Source organism: Oncorhynchus mykiss, chromosome 17 (genome assembly GCF_057628025.1).
Source record: "Oncorhynchus mykiss isolate SJ-2025 chromosome 17, ASM5762802v1, whole genome shotgun sequence".
Taxonomy (NCBI): domain Eukaryota; kingdom Metazoa; phylum Chordata; class Actinopteri; order Salmoniformes; family Salmonidae; genus Oncorhynchus; species Oncorhynchus mykiss.
In genome coordinates, this window is record NC_143038.1 from 46,315,172 (window position 1) to 46,340,002 (window position 24,831).

Sequence of the window (24,831 nt, forward strand, 5' to 3'; positions counted from 1 at the left end):
TTACCTCGATGACAGCTTTGCTGTGTTGGGTCATTGTCCTGTTGAAAAACAAATGATTGTCCCACTAAGTGCAAACCAGATGGGATGGCGTATCGCTGCAGAATGCTGTGGTAGCAATGGTGGTTAAGTTTGCCTTGAATTCTAAATAAATCACAGACAGTGTCACCAGCAAAACACCATCACACCTCCATGCTTCATGGTGGGAACTACACATGTGGAAATCATACGTTAACCTACTATGCATCTTACAAAGACAAGGCAGTTGGAACAATAAATCTCAAATTTAGACTCATCAGACCAAAGGACAGATTTCCACCGGTCTAATGTTCATTGCTCGTGTTTTTTTGTCCCAGGCAAGTTTCTTCTTATTGGTTGCCATTAATAGTGGTTTCTTTGTAGCAATTCAACCATGACGACCTTATTCACGCAGTTTCCTATGTCTGTTACTTGAACTCTGTGAAGCATTTATTTGGGCTGCAATTTCTGAGGCTGGTAACTATAATGAACTTATCCTCTGCAGCAGAGGTAACCTCATGAGAGCCAGTTTCATCATAGCTCTTGATGTTTTTTGCGACTGCACTTGAAGAAACTTTAAAAGTTATTGAAATGTTCCAGATTGACTGACCTTCATGTCTTAAAGTAATGGACTGTTGTTTCTCTTTGCTTATTTGAGCTGTTCTTTCCATAATATGGACTTTGTATTTTACCAAATAGGGCTATCTTCTGTATACCACCCCTACCTTGTTACAACACAACTGATTGTCTCAAACACATTTAGAACGAAAGAAATTCCACAAATTAGGCACACCTGTTAAAAAGTAGACACCTGGAAATGCAAATGCGCTACGCTAAATGCTAAATGTACTCGTTAAAACTCAAACCTTGATCAAAATTCACAAGCAGGGTATTGAATTAAAGCTACACTCGTTGTGAACCTAGCCAACAAGTCAGATTTTTAAAATGCTTTTCGGCGAAAGCATGAGAAGCTATTATCTGATAGCATGCACCACCTGAAAATGCCTGAATGCGACGTAAACAAAGACTATGCTTATCCGACGCAGCACAAAACGCAGAAATAAAATATAAAACATTTATTACCTTTGACAAGCTTCTTTCTTGGCACTCCTATATGCCCCATAAACATCACTATTGGGTCTTTTTTTCGTTTAAATCGGTCCATATATACCCAAAATAGCTTTCTATGGAAGCTGTGTCATTCAGAAAAAAACATAGTTTTTAAACGCTGCGTTATTTTTTTAAATTAAAAAAGTCGACGATAAACTTTCACAAAACACTTCGAAATCCTTTTGTAATCCAACTTTAGGTATTAGTAAACGTTTATAATCTATCAAAATGATTACAGGGCGATGTATATTCAATAGCTCCTCGTCTGCAAATCAATGGCTGCCAATGTCCACATTAACAACATCCTGTTGGAGACTGGAAGAAACGGAAGCCAGATACATGGATTTTCCAACAAAAAATTCAATTGAAAATGACGACAATGGCGACATCGTGTGGAATTTGTATGAATTGCATGCAGGTCGATATTAAATTTTGTCCTCTTTTAACAACCCATGGAAGTGACTTATGGAAATTATTTTTAGCTTTCAGAGAGCAGTTTTTCTTGCGTTTTTCAATGAAACACACGATCTGTTATAGTCACAGCCGTGATTTAACCAGTTTTAGAAACTTCAGAGTGTTTTCTATCCACACATACTAATCATATGCATATACTATATTCCTGGCATGAGTAGCAGGACGCTGAAAAGTTGCGCGATTTTTAACAGAATGTTCGAAAAAGGAGGGGGTAGAAGTAAGAGGTTGAAATGAACTCCAGGTGACTACCTCATGAAGCTGGTTGAGAGAATGTGAAGAGTGTGCAAAGCTGTCAAGGCGAAGTGTAGCTACTTTTAAGAATTTCAAATATATTTTGATTTGTTAAACACTTTTTTGGTTACTACATGATTCCATATGTGTTATTTCATAGTTTTGATGTCTTCACTATTATTCTACAATGTAGAAAATAGTAAAAAATAAAAATAAAGGAAAAACCCTTGAATGAGTAGGTGTGTCCAAACTTTTGACTGGCACTGTACATTTTAAGTTACGACATTGTAGAAAAAAGCCCTTTTCAATTACATGTCAGTAAGACACTTCTATAAGAGATCCCCCCTACATCCTGCTGCCCTACGTATACTTGTTGGGAGGGGACCTCTTTTTATCTCTCTTGTCTCGTCACCCCAAACCAAGCGACTGACGACCATGTTCAAATCAGAGTTACTAAGTATAAGACGAGCGGCAGCCCCGATGGGGAGGTCGAAGTTCAGGAGATGGGCGAAGGCGACCTCCAGTGGCAGCATATTAAGGACATAGTTAAAGGACAGCTAGAGAAGGCGGGACTGAAGGCCGAAGGTATTCATTTCTTATCTATTGAAATTCACTTTTAAAATTCCCTTCCACACATCACTATTGGGGTGTTGCAAAGATACTGTGTGAACATGTTATCTGAGGAAGCTTCTGGGTGTGCTTGCGATAATTACATTTCACAATAGGATTTGGCCTCACAGCATGAAATATTTATGTAAAAGTGGTGTACAGTCGTGGCCAAAAGTTTTGAGAATGACACACATATTAATTTTCACAATGTCTGCTGCCTCAGTTTGTATGATGGCAATTTGCATATATTACAGATTGTTATGAAGAGTGATCAGATTAATTGCAAAGTCCCTCTTTGCCATGCAAATGACCTGAATCCCGCAAAAACATGCCCACTGCATTTCAGCCCTGCCCCAAAAGGACCAGCTGACATCATGTCAATGATTCTCTCGTTAACACAAGTGTGAGTGTTGACGAGGACAAGACTGGAGATCACTCTGTCGAGCTGATTGAGTTCGAATAACAGACTGGAAGCTTCAAAAGGAGGGTGGTGCTTGGAATCATTGTTCTTCCTCTGTCAACCATGGTTACCTGCAAGGAAACAAGTGCCGTCATCATTGCTTTGCACAAAAAGGGCTTCACAGGCAAGGATATTGCTGCCAGTAAGATTTCACCTAAATCAACCATTTATCGGATCATCAAGAACATCAAGGAGAGCGGTTCAATTGTTATGAAGAAGGCTTCAGGGCACCCAAGAAAGTCCAGCAAGCACCAGGACCGTCTCCTAAAGTTGATTCAGCTGCGGGATCGGGGCACCACCAGTACAGAGCTTGCTCAGGAATGGCAGCAGGCAGGTGTGAGTACATCTGCACGCACAGTGAGGCAAAGACTTTTTGAGGATGGCCTGGTGTCAAGAAGGGTAGCAAAGAAGCCACTTCTCTCCAGGAAAAACATCAGGGACAGACTGATATTCTGCAAAAGGAACAGGGATTGGACTGCTGAGGACTGGGGTAAAGTCATTTTCTCTGATAAATCCCCTTTCCGATTGTTTGGGGCATCCGGAAAAAAGCTTGTCTGGAGAAGACAAGGTGAGCGCTACCATCAGTCCTGTGTCATGCCAACAGTAAAGCATCCTGAGACCATTCATGTGTGGGGTTGCTTCTAAGCCAAGGGAGTGGGCTCATTCACAACACATCTTCCAAGAGCAACTTCACAAACCATCCAGGAACAGTTTGGTGACGAACAATGCCTTTTCTAGCATGATGGAGCAACTTGCCATAAGGGAAAAGTGATAACTAAGTGGCTCGTGGAACAAAACATTGATATTTTGGGTCCATGGCTAGGAAACTCCCCAGACCTTAATCCCATTGAAAACTTGTGGTCAATCCTCAAGAGGTGGGTGGACAAACAAAAACCCACAAATTCTGACAAACTCCAAGCATTGATTATGCAAGAATGGGCTGCCATCAGTCAGGATGTGGCCCAGAAGTTAATTGACAGCATGCTAGGGCAGATTGTAGAGGTCTTGAAAAAGCAGGGTCAACACTGCAAATATTGACTCTTTGCATCAACTTCATGTAATTGTGAACAAAAGCCTTTGACACTTATGAAATGCTTGTAATTATACTTCAGTATTCCATAGTAACATCTGATAAAAATATCTGAAGACACTGAAGCAGCAAACTTTGTGGAAATTAATATGTGTCATTCTCAAAACTTTTGGCCACGACTGTAGATGCAACAGTGACACTGTCTCATCCATTTTCATAATCCGCCTTTAATGTGCTTTCCATGTGCAGTTTCTGTTCTCTGTTCTTATTTCTGAAGTGTTTGCTTTCTGTATCTGGTATTGTGATAGAATCTTTCCAGTGGGGTTTCTGGCTGATATTCAAGACCATATTTGTGCACAGTTGCACATTTCAAGCTGCCCATGTGTAATGTATGTTTGCTGTATATTTATACTGTATGTGTATGAGAGGTTAGGCGATGTGGTATCTTTTGCCTGTTTGTATGTATTTGCTTTGTTTGATGTAAGTGAAACAGCTATAAGTATTGTAACTTTATTGTATTTTTTTAAGGTCAAATTGAGGTGAAGATTTTAACACCAAGGACAGCTGAGGATCAGTGGCTGACTGAAGAAGATACTAAGTCATTCAGAGAGCTGCTCATCAACCTCTTGGTAATCACAATGACAAGTATCATAACCCTTTTAAATACACTACAGATGGGTTGTCTTATTTTTAGTCTATAAAAAGTGTTTTTGATACATATACAAAAGTATTTGGACACCCCTTTAAATTAGTGGATTCAGCTAGTTCAGCCACACCTGTTGCTGACAGGTGTACAACATTTAGCACACAGCCATGTAATCTCCATAGACAAACATTGGCAGTAGAATGGCCTTACTGAAGAGCCCAGTGCCTTTCAATGTGACACCGTCATAGGATGCCACCTTTCCAACAAGTCTGTTCGTCACATTTCTGCCCTGCTAGAGCTGCCCCGGTCAACTATATGTGCTGTTATTGTGAAGTGGAAACGTCTAGGAGCAACAATGGCTCAGCTGCAAAGTGGTAGGCCACACAAGCTCACAGAATGGGACCACTGAAGCGTGTAGCGTGTAAAAATTGCCATCCTCGGTTGCAACACTCACTACCGAATTCCAAACTGACTCTGGAAGCAACGTCAGCACAAGAACTGTTCGTCTGGAGCATCATAAAATGGATTTCCATGGCCGAGCAGCCGTAAAAAAGCATAAGATCACCATGCGCAATGCCAAGTGTCAGCTGGAGTGGTGTAAAGCTCACCACCATTGGACTCTGGAGCAGTGGAAACACGTTCTCTGGAGTGATTAATCACGATTCACCATCTGGCAATGCGACAGACCAATCTGGGTTTGGCGGATCCCAGTAGAACACTACCTGCCCCAATGCATAGTGCCAACTGTAAAGTTTGGTGGAGGAGGAATAATGGTCTGAGGTTGTTTTTCATGATTTGGGCTAAATCTTAACCCTCCAGCATACAATGACATTTTAGACTATTCTGTGCTTCAAACTTTGTGGCAACTGTTTGGGGAAGGCCCTTTCCTGTATCAGCATGACAATGCCACCATGCACAAAGCGAGGTCCATACAGAAATGGTTTGTTGAGATCGGTGTGGAAGAACTTGACTGGCCTACACAGTCCTGACCTCAACCCCATCGAACACCTTTGGGATGAATTGGAACCCCAACTCTGAGCCAGGCCTAATCGCCAAACATTAGTGCCTGACCTCACTAATGCTCTTGTGGCTGAATGGAAGCAAGTCCCCGCACCAATGTTCCAACATCTAGTGGAAAAGCCTTCCCAGAAGAGTGGGGGCTGTTATAGCAGCAAAGGGGGGACCAACTTCATATTAATATCCATGATTTTGAAATTAGATGTTCGATGAGCAGGGGTCCACATACTTTTGGTCATGTAGTGATATCTGTAAGGACATTTTCTTCATTAATTGGGTTCAAAGAGTGCTATCAAAACCAAGATAAGCAATTGGAAGAGTTAAGCAGTTCAACATTTTTAAAGAACTCTAAGTAATATGAGTAAATGTGTGAGCTATTATTTTGTTATTTCCTTGATGTCTCTCAGACAGGGGGAACAGATGAAGTTTACAAGTAGCAAAAGAGACATCAGGAGTTGGAAAACAACTACAGATTTGTATGGGGAGAGAGACCAGAAGAGGCCCAGTACACCAGTACTGCACCGGTCTCAGACGATGTGGAGTTATGAGCTCTGGGGAGATGTTTGCTTGCATCGTGGGAACCAAGCACCTGTGGAGGCTAGGTGCGGGGAGTGTCCCTCGCCACTGGCAGAACTCTGAACTCACTGCTAAGTCTCAGCTGCCCCTTGGGCCCCACTGGAAGCACCAGTGTCCACAAGTACACCTGTTCCCACACTTAGAAATGTGTTGTCCCTATCAGGCACCCTTATGTGCCTTACACAAATCAATCCAAATGTCTTAGCTGTGGTGGTGTAATGGTGGCAGGTTTTGTTTTCTCTCCTCAATGTGATGGCTGAAAAGGGGCATTATTTCAATGTCTATGTTGGGTTGAGAGGAGGGTTGGAAAAACACCATGGACTTGGCAATCTGTACCTGTGAAAATGGATCTAAGGCTTGGACTGAATGGGGTTTAACTTGACATTTCTACAGAAGTATGATGCCCTGTCCTTGCGTTGCCACACAGCAGTGCTTAAAAACACAGTGGCGTAGTTATATCTGCTGCTCTACAGTGTGAGGAAAGGATCTCCGGGAGTGATGCAATGGAGAAATTCACCTGGTATTTACATTTGGCGTGACAAAATGATACAGTATGTTTGCAAAAGGAGGGTTCTGTTTACCAGTTATATTTTATTGTTTAGTCATTCTACATTTATTTAAACAGAATGCCGATTCGGAAACCTGAAAAAGAGTGAGAACCACATGCTGTTGTGGTTTAGAGGTTGAACCACAGTTTGAATATTTAAATGAGAACCAGTGTAATTTAGTGAAGCTTATACAACTCTTTAATTGTTCATTGTAGAATTGACATGCTTGATGAAACATTCATCATATTCCATATACATTTGGGAGCACTTTATAAGTTGAGAAATGGTTCTGGAAAGTTGTACATTTTGTCAACTGTCATGAATGTTTAGAACTGTTATTTTATGTTTCAGAATTTTTTGGTTTGATGCCAGCAAACCCAAAAATACTTATCCTATTTTCATTTGAGAAGTTATTTCTCAGAAATAGTGATTGGAGCTCAGCTGTTCCTGTCAACAAAATGTTAGTTTAGTTAGTTTTTTGGCGCAAAGGTTTCCTCAGTGATAAATGCATGCCATTTAGCCGACAATTTTATCCAAAGTGACAGTCAGGCGTGCATACATTTTACATATACAGTGGGGAGAACAAGTATTTGATACACTGCCGATTTTGCAGGTTTTCCTACTTAAAAAGCATGTAGAGGTCTGTAATGTTTATCATAGGTACACTTCAACTGTGAGGGATGGAATCTAAAAACAAAAATCCAGAAAATCACATTGTATGATTTTTAAGTAAATAATTAGTGTTTTATTGCATGACATAAGTATTTGATACATCAGAAAAGCAGAACTTAATATTTGGTACAGAAAACCTTTGTTTGCAAATTAGAGATCATATGTTTCCTGTAGTTCTTGACCAGGTTTGCACACACTGCAGCAGGGATTTTGGCCCACTCCTCCATATAGGCCTTCTCCAGATTCTTCAGGTTTCTGGGCTGTCGCTGGGCAATACGGACTTTCAGCTCCCTCCAAAGATTTTCTATTGTGTTCAGGTCTGGAGTCTGGCTAGGCCACTCCAGGACCTTGAGCTGCTTCTTACGGAGCCACTCCCTAGTTGCCATGGCTGTGTGTTTTGGGTCGTTGTCATGCTGGAAGACCCAGCCACGACCCATCTTCAATGCTCTTACTGAGGGAAGGAGGTTGTTGGCCAAGATCTCTCGATACATGGCCCCATCCATCCTCCAAACAATACGGTGCAGTTGTCCTGTCCCCTTTGCAGAAAAGCATCCCCAAAGAATGATGTTTCAACCTCCATGCTTCACAGTTGGGATGGTGTTCTTGGGGTTGTACTCATCCTTCTCCTTCCTCCAAACACGGCGAGTGGAGTTTAGACCAAAAAGCTATTTTTGTCTCATCAGACCACATGACCTTCTCCCATTCGTCCTCTGGATCATCCAGATGGTCATTGGCAAACTTCAGACGGGCCTAGACATGCGCTGGCTTGAGCAGGGGGACCTTGTGTGCACTGCAGGATTTTAATCCATGACGGCGTAGTGTGTTACTAATGGTTTTCTTGAGACTGTGGTCCCAGCTCTCTTCAGGTCATTCACCAGGTCCTGCCGTGTAGTTCTGGGCTGATCCCTCACCTTCCTCATGATCATTGATGCCCCATGAGGTGAGATCTTGCATGGAGCCCCAGACCGAGGGTGATTGACCGTCATCTTGAACTTCTTCCATTTTCTAATAATTGCGCCAACAGTTGTTACCTTCTCACCAAGCTGCTTGCCTATTGTACTGTAGCCCATCCCAGCCTTGTGCAGGTCTACAATTTTATCCCTGATGTCCTTACACAGCTCTCTGGTCTTGGCCATTGTGGAGAGGTTGGAGTCTGTTTGATTGAGTGTGTGGACAGGTGTCTTTTATACAGGTTAAGAATTCAAACAGGTGCAGTTAATACAGGTAATGGGTGGAGAACAGGAGGGCTTCTTAAAGAAAAACTAACAGGTCTGTGAGAGTCGGAATTCTTACTGGTTGGTAGGTGATCAAATAATTATGTCATGCAATAAAATGCTAAATTAATTACTTAAAAATCATACAATGTGATTTTCTGGATTTTTGTTTTAGATTCCGTCTCTCACAGTTGAAGTGTGCCTATGATAAAAATGACAGACCTCTACATGCTTTGTAAGTAGGAAAACATGCAAAATCGGCAGTGTATCAAATAATTGTTCTCCCCACTGTAGGTAGTCCCGGTGATCAAACCCCCAACCCTGGTGTTACACGCGCCATGCTCAAACAACTGAGCTAGAAAAGGCTTAACGTGTGTGTGTATATATCGTGAATAATTGTAGCTCTTTCAAATCTGTAAATAATTTAGCTTGAACATGTGAGGGGATCATTTTTATATTTCGTTAAGATCATTATACGCACACTTCCTTGTTGGGGGGTGTTATTGAATGAAGATGTCAAACAGATTCAATGTTGTTACATTTTAAATTCACCAGATGAAGACCCTCCCTAAAAGTCTGAGCTGCATTGTAAAATGTTGTATATTCATACCGTGCCAATTTAAAATAAAGACCATTAGAAAATACTTGGGCAGGATATGCCATATTGTTTATTGATGTTTTGAGGAATTCTCGCAGTAATTTCAAGTGATAGGCCTATATGAAGTTTGAGGAAACTACTTATTTTTCTGTCAACAACCCTAACACCACCCTCACATTTTTCTACTATTTGTTGAAGTCAGTAGTTTGTGGAAGTGTTGGATCCTGTGTTTTACATTATAGCCATTACCATATATATGATTGAATATTATCTGCTGTTGGCTTGTGTGGATGTATGTATGTGTTATGCAACATAGCTGACTTGAAACATTGTTAACAGTTAGAGGGCCGTGGGCCTTCCTCATGATGGAAAAATACAGAGTAGCATGGGGTGTTGCAGAACAAGCTGTCTTTTGTTACATAACAGGAGCCAGGTGCGAGATAACGGTATGGAGCATGAGCGCATGGATGTTCTTCACAGCAACAGTTACATCTATCAACAGAAGCGCCAAGAAGCGGGGACCCGCCTGAGCGCCTACAATAGGCTGAGCAAGTTTAAACCACGCCCAGTATCTACTGTGATAGGCCAACAGACGGGTTGGAACTGTCTATCACAGTATAAAGAATACTGTTTACATACATCTTGTCAGTTCTCTGTTCTGCCCTGCGTGGTATTACAGTGAGCCCGTATATACGATAGTTGCATTTGCCATTTATTACTTAGTTAATAAAAAATACATAGTATAAAATCGGTGACTCATTGTTATATTTATCCTGATACCAGATTCGAATTTACGCAACTCTAACAGAAGCTATCATAAAGAAAATTGACTGCCGTAGTGCAGGCAGTGTAGTGAATAGAAAAATGGCATTTGTTTAAGTGAACAAAAATGTTTTGAAGACCATCATGATACCAATAATTGCTTCTAATACACCAGATGTATGTTCTTGAACCGATTATTTGAAAATTGCACACAGAAGTTATGGCACACAGAAGGATAATTTAGCTCAAGAGTGGCACGGCAGTCTAATGCACTGCATCTCAGTACTAGAGGCATCACTACAGACTCTGGTTTGATTCCAGGCTGTATCACATCTGGCTGTGATTGGGAGTCCCATAGGGCAGCGCACAATTAGCCCAGCGTCGTTAGGGTCTGGTCGGGGTAGGCCATCATTGTAAATAAGAATTTGTTCTTAACTAACTTACCTAGTAAAATAAATACAAAAAGTTGCTAATGGCAGCCTGCAGTTCCTCATTCGGCCTTCAACTTGAGTTATTCAATGAGAGGAGGCAGCAACGAGTTAGCCTGCAACGTTCCCCTTGCTCAGACGTTGCATGCATCAACCTATGGTTGCGTGCTACGTCGGCGACTGACAGATTGCTATAACATATGTGATTAGCTGATACTTAAAATACTTATCCAGGCGTTGTAAAATCTGGCATGCGTCAGCAATGCCTGGGCAGAGTATCGTGCCCTGAGTCTTTCGCATAGGAATGAACGGTGTCACCTGATCGATGGCTTTGTCTAGTCATTGGGCTAGTTCGTTTTTAGTGGAGTTTATACAGTTTAGAGAACAATTCCATTGGTACTTAAGTGTAATCTCCACTCACCCAGGGCATCGGGCCATGCAAAACGAATTTGCCCACTGTGTTTTGCTACAGCACTAGCACCCGAATAGTGCTCTGATGCCACCCAATGATTGGTTGTGCCTGCTCCGTGTACATGCAATGATCCAATAGAAACTTAACAGTATTTAAAGGGCGGGGACTAAGGCAAGACAAGGCAAAGGATTAAGCAATCAATGACTTCAGATACGTGTTGTGGGCCTGCGCATTAGAAGCTAATGTTGGCGTTTCCTGTAAGTGCAATACAGCCACCGTAAAGAAGCGTTTTACACCTCAATAAAATCATACTGCTTTTACATCGAAGTTGAGCCTGTGGCTAAGGTAGTTTATTTTGACATAATATGAAAGACACCGGATACTCTTAGAGAATCAGTATTGGTTTCGGATGACAGTTGGAATTGATGTCTCGTTTCGCTATTTGTAATCCATAGTTGGCTGGCTGATAAGGATGATGTGAGATGCGGCTAGCTACCAAACCCACAGAGCTAGCTAGGTAAAGAATATTCCAAGAGAAGACCGTTTTCATCCCTTCAACGCCAAGTGGTAACGTTATTTGTTTTTGACGAGATTGTGTTTTAGTCGTAAGCAGATGGCTCTCTAACATGACACGCGCCACAGTTTCTCCACTTTTCAACTGGACCCAAGAGAGGGACTTTTCCGCAATGGTGTTCAAGTAACGTAAGCGGTAAGGGCCTCTAACCCCCAATTTCTCTTTTGACATTTCCGCTAGACGTATTGTTACTAGCCAACAGCCTGACTCTCCCACACTTTTTGTTAATTAACAAAGTGTGGCAAGGTCAGCTATGTAGCTAGCGTAGCTGTATTTTATTTGAGATCACAGATCTAAAATGTATTGGCTTGCTGTTTACATTATCATACATCTAGCTACAATGAAAGTAGTCAGCTGAATGAACTAATGATGAGTTCTCTCTACTCCCATAATGTACACACCATATACTAATCACCCATTCATTTCTTTGCATAGTGCCCAGCATAGATGGCATTCATTTGTACATGCCTGTCAAACAGTGGGGGTTTCCCCAAACGTCCACCTAACATTACACAGCTGATTCAAATAATCAAAGTTTGATGAGTTCATTATTTGAATCAGATGTGTAGTGCTAGGACAAAAATCAAAATGTATACCCAGAGGGAGAGGGAGAGGGAGGGGGAAAGGACAGAGTTTGGGAAACCCAGCTCTAAGTTAACACCGCCCTGCCTCTCTCTTGTTTGTCTTGACTCTTGAAATAGGGACACAGCTTGAGGCACATTGTTTGAGTTCGTCATGAAGGCGCTGGGCTCGCGCTTTGCCTTCCTCATAGGCTTCCTGGTGGGGACCTGTACGCTCTATGTGTTCCTACGTCAGGTGTGGTTCGAGAGGACCTTCTCAACACGTTCTCAGCCCGATGGCCTGGAGAAGACAGCGGCTCAGCTACGTGAGCTGGAGGAGGACAGCAAGAACTGGAAGAAGGAGAGGTCGGCTCTCTTCAACCTCAACCACCCCCACCACAAAGGTACAGTGCCAGAAGGAGAGAGTAGTTTTAAAAGCCAGGGGTCAACACTAAGCTTGACATGATTGTATGTATCTTCTAATCTTGACAGATTTCAAATAGAGCCACTGAGCCAGTAACGTTACATACATTTATGGTTGAGATCTCAAATATAAATGCATTTATAAAGAGTCATGACTCATGTACTTCCTTATGTGCTTAGCACATCCTTATCTTTTAAGCATGTTAAGACTTCAGTCTGTAATGGTTGTTGAGGCTGTGAAGTGGATGGTAGTTCCTGGTTATCTGGTAAATCGGTTAACGGAAGCCACCTTTGTTCCAAAGAGGGTTAGGGTTGGGTTGAAGAAGTAAATATGACCATCATGGGTTGCTTTACACATTTTACTACTGTATAGGCCTATGTTCTGTTTGTGCACTCTTCTAGAAACCACAGTGTGAATGTGGTAATGTAAAAATCGTGACTCAACCTCATTTTACATATGTACATATTTACAATAGCCCAGGGCAATGTTAATTGTTATGCATTTGTCTTAGAATAAACATTAGCAGTTTTCTTGTGCAGACAAATCATTCTACTGTATTTATCTTCATACAGAGTGCAACAGTAACCTAATTGGTCATTAGATCATGCTGTGCCTTTAGGCGGTATTTACATATATCCCTAAATACTCTTTAAATGGGGAAAAAAGGCATTTATCATCCATGTTATTTAGAAGAATGGGGTCTTTGGATCTGAAGACATGCAGACTGATGGATAATGAACTTCAATAAACAAGTGCAAAAAAGTAAATCCCCCCCCCCTCTTCTAGGTGAGGACAGCCACATGGCAGACGAGCTGTACAAGAAGGTGCGCATCCTTTGCTGGGTGATGACAGGGCCCAACAACCTGCAGAAGAAGGCCCGCCACGTAAAGAACACCTGGAGCCGCCACTGTAACGTGGTGGTGTTCATGAGCTCTGTGGACGACCCTGACTTCCCCACTGTGGGGCTGGGCACCAAGGAAGGCCGCGACCAGCTCTACTGGAAGACCATCCGGGCCTTCCACTACGCCCTGGAGAACCATGGAGACGAGGCCGACTGGTTCCTTAAGGCTGACGACGACACCTATGTTGTCGTGGACAACCTGCGCTGGGTGCTGGCCAACCACACGCCAGAGGAGCCCATCTACTTTGGACGCAGGTTTAAGCCCTACACCAAGCAGGGCTACATGAGCGGCGGGGCAGGCTACGTGCTGAGCAAAGAGGCCCTTAAGAGGTTCGTGGATGGCTTTAAGACCAAGGTGTGCACCCACACCACCCACGTGGAGGATCTGGCCATGGGCCAGTGCATGGAGAAGGTGGGGGTGGTGGCCGGGGACGCAAGAGACACCGTCCTCAGGGAGACCTTCCACCCCTTTGTCCCTGAGCAGCACCTCACCTCCAAGTTCCCCAAGAGCTTCTGGTACTGGAGCTACTGCTACTACCCCATCTCAGAGGTAAGTACCTGGAGGCTGTTGTTGGGCTGAATAAGTAAGTTAGAGGCTTAGATGTGATTTAGTTCAATATTAAGGAATATGCATTTATTTGCAGTAACATTCGGACTTGCCATTTGTCCAGCAACTCCATGAGTCTAACCCATCGGATATTGTAGCTCTATAACACTCAAGAAGTCATAAAAAAGTTAGTTTAAAAAAATCCAATAAAGACTTAAAACAACACAATATTTACAATTGTACAGGAGCTCTCTGCCTAGGATTCCTCGTGGCGCCATGGCAACCATGGAACCCCAAAGTATAATAGAATGAAATAGCTATGAGGAAATAGAATGAATAGAACGGGCTTAGATCCTCTAACCCTGGAAATGTGACAGTAATGTGATGCAATAATTTCCATGGTAATGTAGAATGTTAAACTGATGTGGCTCATGCAATTGAATGTATTTTTTTTGTAATGTCAGTTGAATCAATAAATCACAGCACATATTTTACTTCCTGCTTTGCTCCTATGGGTACACTCGTAATGTCCGCCAGTCCACCCATTATTCCATCATTGACTTGAATGGCGATGCCCGTTCTATTCATTTGATTTTAATGTAATTGTATTGCTTTTTATCCTGCACATTTTCTTGTGCATGTAAAGTTACTTTGGGTATGGTGAAAAGCACTTAAAATACAAATGTATTATTTCTAAGGCAACGCATGCGGTCAGGAGTGAAGAAAATGTGTGTGTGTGTGTGTGTATATGTTGTGCTATTCGAACGGTTATTATGGTAACCGTGGTCATTTGGCTGGCCAATTAGTCATCCAAAATTCCATGACGTCACAGCCCTAGTGGTAGACGTCATGGACTATTTACTGAATAGACCCAACCTAGCACCAGATATGTCCTAGTGAAACCAGTTTTGCAAGTGCTGTTGCTATCCCTGCTAATGTGGCCAGTTAATAAGGTGAGTTAGCCTTAAAAAGGCTTTACCATCATTCACTTTAGCTTTATCATGATACAAACATGTAAAGCAACTCCTGCTGAGTTGGGATTTTATATGGTTTAAAAAGCATCCAGTTGGGCCTCCCAAGGTGCTCTAAGGCACTGCATTGCACTGCTAGAGGCATCTCTACAGACCTGGGTTTGATCCCAGGCTGTATCACAACCAGCTGTCATCGGGAGTCCCATAGGGCGGTGCACAATTGTCCCAGCATTCTCCGGCTAAGGGAAGGGTTTGGCCGGGGGGGGGCTTTACTTAGCTCATTGCACTCCAGTGACTCGGGCGGGCCTCGGTTGTCAGTTGAATGGTGCTTCCTCAATCACATTGGTGCGGCTGGTATGCAAGTGTTAAGAAGTGCAGTTTGGCGGGTCATGTTTCGGAGGACACATAACTCGACCTTCACATCTGGAGCCTGTTGGGGAGTTGTTGCGATGAGACAAGATTCTAATTGGGGAGAAAAAGGGGTTAAAAAAATATAATAAGTACAAAATAACTACCAGTTATTCCTTGCTTTGCCATGTGTAGGCTATTCATAGTCAGTAGGATCTGACTATGTGACTGGTTGCTTTATAACTGTACCTGGTCTTCTGTACAGCATTTCATGGGATATCCTTATTGGCCCAAAACAAAACTGGAACAGGTTGAACGGGAAGAGGGAAGGACAGGGGACTGATTGTCTTCCCAGATAAGTGTGTAATTTGAGGATGTACAGTCACTGCCCAGAGTGGGTGTGATGCAATTTCACTTTCTCATGTTATAAAATCCATTTTACTAAGACAAATTATGTTTCTTCATGTTCTGGATTGTTCAGTGGGGTCTTTCTCTAACATTTATATTCAAAAATCGGATTTCCTATCCTAATACATTCGATAATAAACATAGCGCTCTGTTGACAGAGCAGTGCTGCTTCCTGCAGAGACTTTGACGATTTTCTTTTGTTGTGGTCATCTGTAAAGTTGTTTCCGCTGGTCGCAAAATTGAACCTGACAAGCAGAATTACACTTAACAAAAAATATGAACGCAACATGTAAGGTGTTTGTCCCATATTTCATAAGATTCAATAAAAGAGCTGAACATTTTTCCATATGCCAAAAAACCTTATTTCTCAAATTTTGTGAACAAATTAGTTTATCGCTGTTAAAATCAAATTTGCTTAGTCACATGCGCCGAATACAACGGGTGTTGACCTTACAGTGAAATGCTTAAATTCTTACTTATGAGCCCCCAACCAACAATGCAGGTAAAATAAAAATTGACGATAAGAGAAAAGTTACAAGTAGTTTAAAAGAGCAGCAGTAAAACAACAATAGTGACACTATATACAGGGGGGTACCTGTACAGAGTCCATGTATGTGGGCACCGGTTAGTTGAGGTAGTATGTACAGTTGAGTCGGATGTTTACATGCACCTTAGCCAAATACATTTAAACTTAGTTTTTCACAATTCCTGATATTTAATCCTAGTAAAAATTCCCTGTCTTAGGTCAGTTAGGATCACCACTTTATTTTAAGAATGTGAAATGTCAGAAGAATAGTCGTGATTTTCTTCAGCTTTTATTTCTTTTATCATATTCCCAGTGGGTCAGAAGTTTACATGCACTCTATTAGTATTTGGTAGCATTGCCTTTAAATTGTTTAACTTGGGTCAAATGTTTCGGTTAGCCTTCCACAAGCTTCCCACAATAAGTTGGGTGAATTTTGGCCCATTCTTCCTGACAGAGCTGGTGTAACTGAGTCAGGTTTGTAGGCCTCCTTGCTTGCACATGCTTTTTCAGTTCACCCCACAAATGTACTATAGGATTGAGGTCAGGGCTTTGAGATGGCCACTCCAATACCTTGACTTTGTTGTCCTTAAGCCAATTTGCGACAACTTTGGAAGTCAATGGGGTCAATGTCTATTTGGAAGACCCATTTGCGACCAAGCTTTAACTTCCTGACTGATGTCTTGATGTTGCTTCAATATATCCACATAATTTTCCTCCCTCATGATGCCATCTCTTTTGTGAAGTGCACCAGACCTTCTGCAGAAAAGCACCCCCACAACATGATGCTGCGACCCCCATGCTTCACGGTTGGGATGGTGTTCTTCGGCTTGCAAGCTTCCCCCTTTTTCCTCCAAACATAACAATGGTCATTATGGCCAAACAGTTCTATTTTTCTTTCATCAGACCAGAGAGCATCTCTCCAAAAAGTACAATCTTTGTTGCGAACCGTAGTCTGGCTTTTTTGTGGCGGTTTTCGAGCAGTGGCTTCTTCCTTGCTGAACAGCCTTTCTGGTTATGTCGATATAGGACTCGTTTTACTGTGGATATAGATACTTTTGTACCTGTTTCCTCCAGCATCTTCACAAGGTCCTTTGCTGTTGTTCTGGGATTGATTTGCAGTTTTCGCACCAAAGTACGTTCATCTCTAGGAGACACAACACGTCTCCTTCCTGAGAGGTATGACGGCTGCGTGGTCCCATGGTGTTTATACTTGGATACTATCATTTGTGCAGCTGAACGTGGTACCTTCAGGCGTTTGGAAATTGCTCCCAAGGATGAACCAGACTTGTGGTGGTGGTTAAAAAATATATATATATATATATATATATATATATATATATATAATTAATAATAATTCTGAGGTCTTGGCTGATTTTTCTTTTGATTTTCCCATGATGTGAAGCAACGAGGCACTGGGTTTGAAGGTAGCCCTTGAAATACATCCACAGGTACACCTCCAATTGACTCAAATGATGCCAATTAGCCTATCAGAACCTTCTAAAGCCATGACATATTTTTCTGGAATTTTCCAAGCTGTTTAAAGGCACAGTCAACTTAGTGTATGTAAACTTCTGACCCACTGGAATTGTGATAGTCTGTTGGGGTTCGTTTCCTTGTCAATCACTGGCTCATTGGTGAAATTAGCATTATGACTATCTTTAATTAAATAATTCAAAAACCTTTAATTCAATTACAGACAAGTTGACAACAGGAACATAAAACGTATGTTCTGCAAAATAGTTAAGTTCCAGGTTATTTTATTAAACCTGAAGTCCAGCCTTAGTGATGTCACTGCCTACATCATTACCTTCTACTCATGAGACCAAGCCCATGCAGCCACAGCTACACAGAGTTTCAGTGTTATCTAAAAGCGTAGAAGTTAATGTCCACTCCCCAATTTTGATTTATAGTGGAATGTCTGACTCGTCTCATCTCTTACACTCCCTGGGGAGTCCCTACACTCCCTGCATCTTTTATCTTTTAGGCTCTTCTCACAGACACCCTGAAGTCACACATTTCTTTATAAGAGGCCTAGACTAGAAAACTACTGTGGAACAATATTAAAACTCAATGTGTGTATTTATATTGTTAATTTGTAGTCTAGGACCCTATATATGTAAGGAGGGAGGGGTCTTATAACAAAGCAGAAATATGTTTTTAGAAATGTTTGCAAATGTATAAAATAAACTTTATTTACATAAGTATTCAGATCCTTTGCTATGAGACTTGAAATTGAGCTCGGGTGCATCTTCTTTTGATCATCCTTGATATTTCTACAACTTGATTGGAGTCCACCTGTGGTAAATTCAAATGATTGGACATGATTTGGAAAGGCACACACCTGTCTATGGTGCCACAGTTGACAGTGCATGTCAGAGCAAAAACCAAGCCAAGAGGTCAAAGGAATTGTCCATAAAGCTCCTAGACAGGATTGTGTCAAGGCACAGATCTGGGGAAGGGTACCAACGAAATGTCTGCAGCATTGAAGGTCCCCAAGAACAGCGGCCTCCATCATTCTTCATTGGAAGAAGTTCGGAAACACCAAGACTCTTCCTTGAGCTGGCTGCCCGGCCAAACTGAGCAATCGGGGGAGAAGGGCCTTGGTCTGGCAGGTAACCAAGAACCCGTTGGTCACTCTGACAGAGTTCCATCTCTGCAACACTCCACCAATCAGGCCTTTATGGTAGAGTGGCCAGATGGAAGCCACTCCTCAGTAAAAGGTAGAACAGCCTGCTTGGAGTTTGCCAACATTCGCCTAAAGGACTCCCAGACCATGAGAAACAAGATTCTGTGGTCTGATGAAACCAATACTGAACTCTTTGGCCTGAATGCCAAGTGTCCCATCTGGAGGAGACCAGGCACCACTCATCACCTGGCCAGTACCATCCCTACAGGTGAAGGATGGTGAAGGCAGCTTTGGGGATGTTTTTCAGCTGCATGGACTAGGAGGCTAGTCAGGATAAATACATTTGCAAAAATGTCTAAATGCCTGTTTTTGCTTTGTCATTATGGGGTTTTGTGTGTAGATTGAAGAGGGGGAGGGGACTATTTAGAATAAGGCTGTAACGTAACAAAATGTGAAGGGTTATGAATACTTTCCAAATATAGCTGTATTCCCAGTAGTAAATTCATAGAGTAGGCCCTAAGGTAATCTGTCCATTGAAATAAATTCACTATTTCAACTGTAACTCACTAACAGCTTTTAACTTGTTGCATTTATAATTTTGTTCAGTTTAAATGTGAAATCGTTTGGAAAAATTAAAAGCTTGCGGTATGCTCTGACTATTCAGAGACGCTTGTTTTTCTGAGAAATCGTTGGGGGGGGAACAGGAATTTCTCATTAATATGAAAAGTATATACTAAAACATGAAAATGTCTTGTCTCAATCGCACAGCATCCAGCCTAGCTGACGCAATACTATTTTCCTTATTATTATTATTATTATTATTATTATTATTATTATTATTTTTTTTTTTAAACCTCTGGCCTACATGGATTTAGTCTCCTTAAACTTGGCCATTCTACAAGGGTAAAAACTCCAATAAATGTTGAACGAATTATGATAAAGACATGAGGTTTGGACCCTTTCTTAGTAGTATCTTAACAATTATTTTTATCCATTGGTCAAAAGATCCATTTTTGATTGAACACCCCATAATTTAGCTCCTTGCACGGTCACACTTTTTTTGACTTACTGACATGATACGACTACTACATTTTAGTTTGACATTTTAGTAGTTAGATGAATGTCCCCTGTCCAGTTTGTTGTTGTAATGCTAAATGGAACCTTGGGCCTCCCTCACTGTCTGTACCCCCTCCCTTTTCCTTTCTCCATCCTGGCTCTAACCCTGGTTTTCTGTACTGTCCCGTAGGGGCCAAATTGCTGCTCGGACCTGTCTGTGTCTTTCCACTATGTGGACGCGTCTCTCATGTACCTGTTGGAGTACTACGCCTACCACCTACGTGCCTTTGGCTACAGGTACCGCTACCAGCCCCCGGCCCCCCTGGGCTACAAGAATGAGGCGTGGGACAGGTCAGAGGGTGGACACTCGTACTCCAAAGAGCAGCCGGCCATCCAGAGGGGGCCACTGGCGAGGGTGGAGAGTCCGTCCAGGACAGACAGGAAACAGGAAGTGATGCCTCCTGCTGCAGCAGAGAAGGACCAGCCTGCTGCTGCACAGGATGACAAGCAGTAGCAGCCTTGTGTATCTGAGAGCGAGGTGTGTTAATGGTTGCTTTTGAGCGTGCATGTGTGCATATGCAACTGAATGGACGCACTTGCACACATTTTTACAGAAGTGAAAAGATTCAACTGTGGTGCCTCCCAAAGAAGTGTGCTGTTGTGAAGGATTGTGTCAGTGTTGAAGAATGTGTGACTGGCTGTTGGTTGGGTTGTTACTGGCACCAACCATCCCCTTTTTTTTTTTTTTCTTTTTGTCCTTACCACACAGCCTCCATGTTGAAATGTCAACAGCCCTTCAATTTTTTAAGATATTTAACATGATTGTTGTTTTAAATACCTGTTTTAATTCCTTCAGTTCTTGGACCACTCTTAAGGCATCATCAAATAATTAAAGGATGACTTGGTGAGTGGTCCTGGGCCAATGTTCCTATAGGATATTCCTACTGGACTGGTTCATCTTGCTACTCCCCACTGTAACCAGTTTGACCAGTCCTCACAGCCCCCGCTTTAACGTTGAGCTGACTAGATTTATCAGAAAGGATTTAGGATCAGCTTCCCCTACCCTAATCAACCTACGCTACTAGGAGTTGAAAACCAAACTGGTCTTAGATTTGTGTTTTTATTTATACCTGTATAAAATATTGTCTGTATAAGAAGACCAGGTCTTTCAGACATACTGTTGAAGAGTGGTAACGAGAGAGAGGGTCACTTTAAACCAGGGAGACTCTCTCTCAATCAGCCCCAGTAGCTTGTGCCTTGTGAAGCATGATTGTGTGCAACGTCAGTTGCACATTTTGAAACTGCACTGTGACTAAAAACAAGACGGACATGTCGCTTGAACCTACCTGTGCATGTTCAGTTAGCCGATCTCTAGAGAACAGTTTTTGCACCCTGTTTGATTGGATAATATTGTGTTTATTTGTTTGATTCAAGTTCTATTTAAATCTGTTATGGATAGGATGATTCAATAGTTTTTAGGGGAGAGTTTTCTGGGAAATGACAATGGGTGGGGATGTTTGGTGTGTGTGATGTCATTAGCTGATGTCGCTGACTGATTTTGTTTTAATTTTTATGAGTCTTCATTGTATTATACCATATTCTTATTCTGTATGCTTTTCCAGTATATTATACTTTTTGAGCAAAGTGACTCATTGATCACCTCAAACCAAACTCACAGGGTGTCTTGTCTTTTCATCTTCAGTTCAAATGGGACTTATGTCTGTTTTATAGACATGTGTTAACTTAACATCCTGTACGTGGTGCTGTATATTGGTCAGACACCATTTTCACAAACAGAGGGCCTGTATAGGTAGGTGTATTGACATTTGTCACATGGCAGCCTCCATTGTAACTTAAACAGTAAACCAAATCAGCATGTATGCTGTAAGATTTTATTCTGTATTTTAAACCCGTTTCAAACAAGAATGACTTGGAAGTATCCTCCTCACTTTCTTGTCCTATCTACTTCCTGTTCACCTTACGAGCCGTCATTTCACAACGCTGATCAAATAACTAAGTCCTGTTCTTTACTTCAGTGGAGATCTTAGTCACCCAACTGGCATGTGTCCTAGACTTTGAATAGCTCTGGAGCTGTTGAGTCTGAATGTACTCTATGGGGGGGAAATGGTGCATGACGTTAGTCACATGCGTCAGTGTGAAAGGTGCGGGGCAGGTCTACTCCACTCCTTCAACCACAAAGGCATCAATCTTGTATAATGTCACCATTCATTGGGGCGGAGGGTAGCTTAGTGGTTTAAGTTTTGAGCCAGTAACCGAAAGGTCAAATCTGTCATTCTGCCCCTGAAAAAGGCAGTTAACCTACTGTTCCCCGGTAGGCTGTCATTATAAATAAGAATTTGTTCTTAACTGAAGATCACATGGATCAGAGTTAAGTCTGCCTCAAACACCTGCCTTTTACCAAGCCTCTGGATTTCTCTTTCTGGGGGGTGTGTGTGTTGGTACAAGCAACCCAATCCTACAATCTGCTATATAGTTCACATTCCTGTAAAAGGGAACTGTGTGTATAGAACTGTATCTGTTTATGTTGGCAGTGACCATATGGTTATTTGTGTTATAACCATATTTTGCAGTATGTTCTCAAAGGCATAATTTTACTCAGCTGTGTATGTCTAATCTCATCAGAGAGGCTGATTTTATTGACTGTGTGAAATTATATCTCAGACAGAGGTGCTCTAGGGGTTACCAAAGGCTGGTACGGTATATGACCCTTAATCTGGTATAATTTAGCCATGGTTGTAATACATTAGGTAACATATTGTAAAATACAGAATTAACATTACATTAGTTTGCAATATGTTACATGTATGTTTACAGAATCATCCTCTCGTGGTGGTGAGAAATAAGCAGTGGCATCACGGCAAGACTACGGTTTCTTAGTAAATCCTATTTAGAGGAACTCTGGGTGAATGATGTGAATACAGTCCGGCGTAGTAGACGAAGCAGGACCCTACACACCGGGTGCAAATCTAAGCAGAGAGATGGTAAGGAGAAAAAATGGAGAACAAAACTGTGGTCAGATCTAGTAAGATGACAGAGCAGCACTAAGCAGTAGCACAACATTTCAGCCAGCACAGGGCTGATAACTGGTACAATCTTGGAGGCTTTCTGTTAGAGAATTCATTTATGAATATTCAATTCACTCCATATTAGACCATAATGGTCTCTAACATGTATGGGTCTCAATCACTGAGATGACTTAAGTGTTGTTTTTGTAATGTTTGGTGTGGTCATTTCATGTAAAAGTCCTACGTGCCTCAGTCTCCCGTTCTTGATGAGAATTCCTCCTCTTGGCTGTGGGTATTCCTCTCCCCAGGGCTGAGGAATGGCTATCACCACGCACAGATCAACAAGATAAACAGGCTTAGTTATGAAACACGTTCCCCAGCGTTCAATAGTCATCTACTTTGGCATTTGGGAATTCCACAAAGTGTCACTGGAGGGCAAACGGTCTCCAGGTTCTGCTTTCCGTCTCTTCCCAGCAACTGCTCTGTGTAGTGTACAGTAGCTACCCACTGGGCACAGACATCAGTTAAAGGTCTATTTTTGATTTACATTTGGTAGTCAACTAACCTGAATTCAATGTGAAATCAACAGAACAATTCATGTCATTGGATTTAGTTGGGTGAAAAAATATTTTCCTTATGTTGATGACTTTAAAAAATCCAATCAGTTTTCTATGTTGATTCAATTACATTAAATGTTTTTGTTGTTTTATATGTAAAACTGGGTGAATCAGTGTTTTGCCCAGGGGGTAGTTACTCACCTGACCTGGAGCTCCTGCGACCCAGGAGGCCGAGAAAGACGCCATCCATGTCTGCTACAGAAAAAGAGTTTGGTTCTTTAAAAACATAATTGCATACAGTGGGGCAAAAAGGTATCTAGTCAGCCACCAATTGTGCAAGTTCTCCCACTTAAAAAGATGAGAGAGGCCTGTAATTTTCATCATAGGTACACTTCAACTATGACGGACAAAAGTAGAAAAAAATCCAGAAAATCACGTAGGATTTTTAATGAATTTATTTGCAAATTATGCCTTTTAAGTGGGAGAACTTGCACAATTGGTGGCCGACTAAATACTTTTTTGCCCCACTGTATGTAACATTTTCACCAAAAGGCGTTGCATAAAATTGTACTGTTTGTGGAGGTAGAGCATTTACACCTAGAAATAAGATGATCACATATTACAGTATGTATGTTACCACTGCATAATGCAATATATTAATTCATCTTCAGACGTTTTAGTCACAGACTTGCTGCATTAGATAAACCTACTGTCTAACGCACAAATAAAATGTTTAAAAGTTGATAACATTTCTAGATGGTGGGCACACGGTCATCCATATCATGTATACTGTGGAAGAACCTGCTACCGGTGACAGAATACAAAGGCTCTCTTTGGACCCTGGAGTCCCAGACTCTTACCTGCACTTCTCCTGCCCATCAGACCCACAAAGGTGTCGTAGTCGCTGTACCTCTTGGAATGAGTTAAATCACCGCTGAGGTAGTCTTGTCTGAACTGGGAGAGCAGATTGTTTATCATTAAATAACTCAAATGATTTAGAATTATTTTGTGAGATTAATATACAGACCAACTACTACATGAACCAGTTCAACTGTGAGGAAAGGGCAAAACCTCAGACTTATCCATAGAAATGTAATATATATACTTAACACAAATATAAATGCAATATGTAAAGTGTTGGTTTCATGAGCTGAACTAAAGTATTCCTGAAAAGTTCCATAAATACAAAAAGCTGATTTCTCTCAAATTTTGTGTACACATTTGTTTGCATCCCTGTTAGTGAGTGTTTCTCGCCAAGATAATCCATCCACCTGACAGGTGTGGCATATCAAGAAGCTGATTAAAGAGCATGATCATTACACAGGTGCACCTTGTGCTGGGCACAATAAAAGTCTACTCTAAAATGTGCAGTTTTGTCACACAACACAATGCCACAGCTGTCTCAAGTTGAGGGAGCGTGCAATTGGTATGCTGACTGCAGGAAGGTCCACCAGAACTGTTGGTAGAGAATTGAATGTTAATTTCTTTACCATAAGCCGCCTCCA

At 41.7% G+C, this 24,831-nt stretch overlaps 1 protein-coding gene and 1 long non-coding RNA gene across 2 annotated transcripts; both read left to right on the forward strand.

Moving 5' to 3' along the window:
- The first annotated feature begins 3,031 nt into the window (after positions 1 to 3,031).
- On the forward strand, positions 3,032 to 9,246 carry LOC110493236 (uncharacterized). Its single transcript, XR_016487985.1, has 2 exons — positions 3,032 to 4,558; positions 6,000 to 9,246. It is a non-coding gene; the product is annotated as an uncharacterized LOC110493236 (long non-coding RNA).
- Positions 9,247 to 10,638: 1,392 nt separating this feature from the next.
- On the forward strand, positions 10,639 to 21,418 carry c1galt1lb (core 1 synthase, glycoprotein-N-acetylgalactosamine 3-beta-galactosyltransferase 1, like b). Its single transcript, XM_036950402.2, has 4 exons — positions 10,639 to 11,511; positions 12,078 to 12,340; positions 13,147 to 13,811; positions 19,934 to 21,418. Exons 2-4 carry the CDS (start codon positions 12,112 to 12,114, stop codon positions 20,255 to 20,257), a joined length of 1,218 nt encoding a protein of 405 aa, XP_036806297.1. The 5' UTR covers positions 10,639 to 11,511; positions 12,078 to 12,111; the 3' UTR covers positions 20,258 to 21,418.
- The last annotated feature ends 3,413 nt before the right edge of the window (positions 21,419 to 24,831 follow it).

Bases quoted from the DNA above. Each gene is read 5' to 3' on its own strand.
- c1galt1lb (XM_036950402.2), top strand. From the start codon at position 12,112: ATGAAGGCGCTGGGCTCGCGCTTTGCCTTCCTCATAGGCTTCCTGGTG. The intron at 12,341-13,146 runs GTACAGTGCCAG...CCCCTCTTCTAG, and splicing joins CAACCACCCCCACCACAAAG to GTGAGGACAGCCACATGGCA. The intron at 13,812-19,933 runs GTAAGTACCTGG...ACTGTCCCGTAG, and splicing joins GCTACTACCCCATCTCAGAG to GGGCCAAATTGCTGCTCGGA.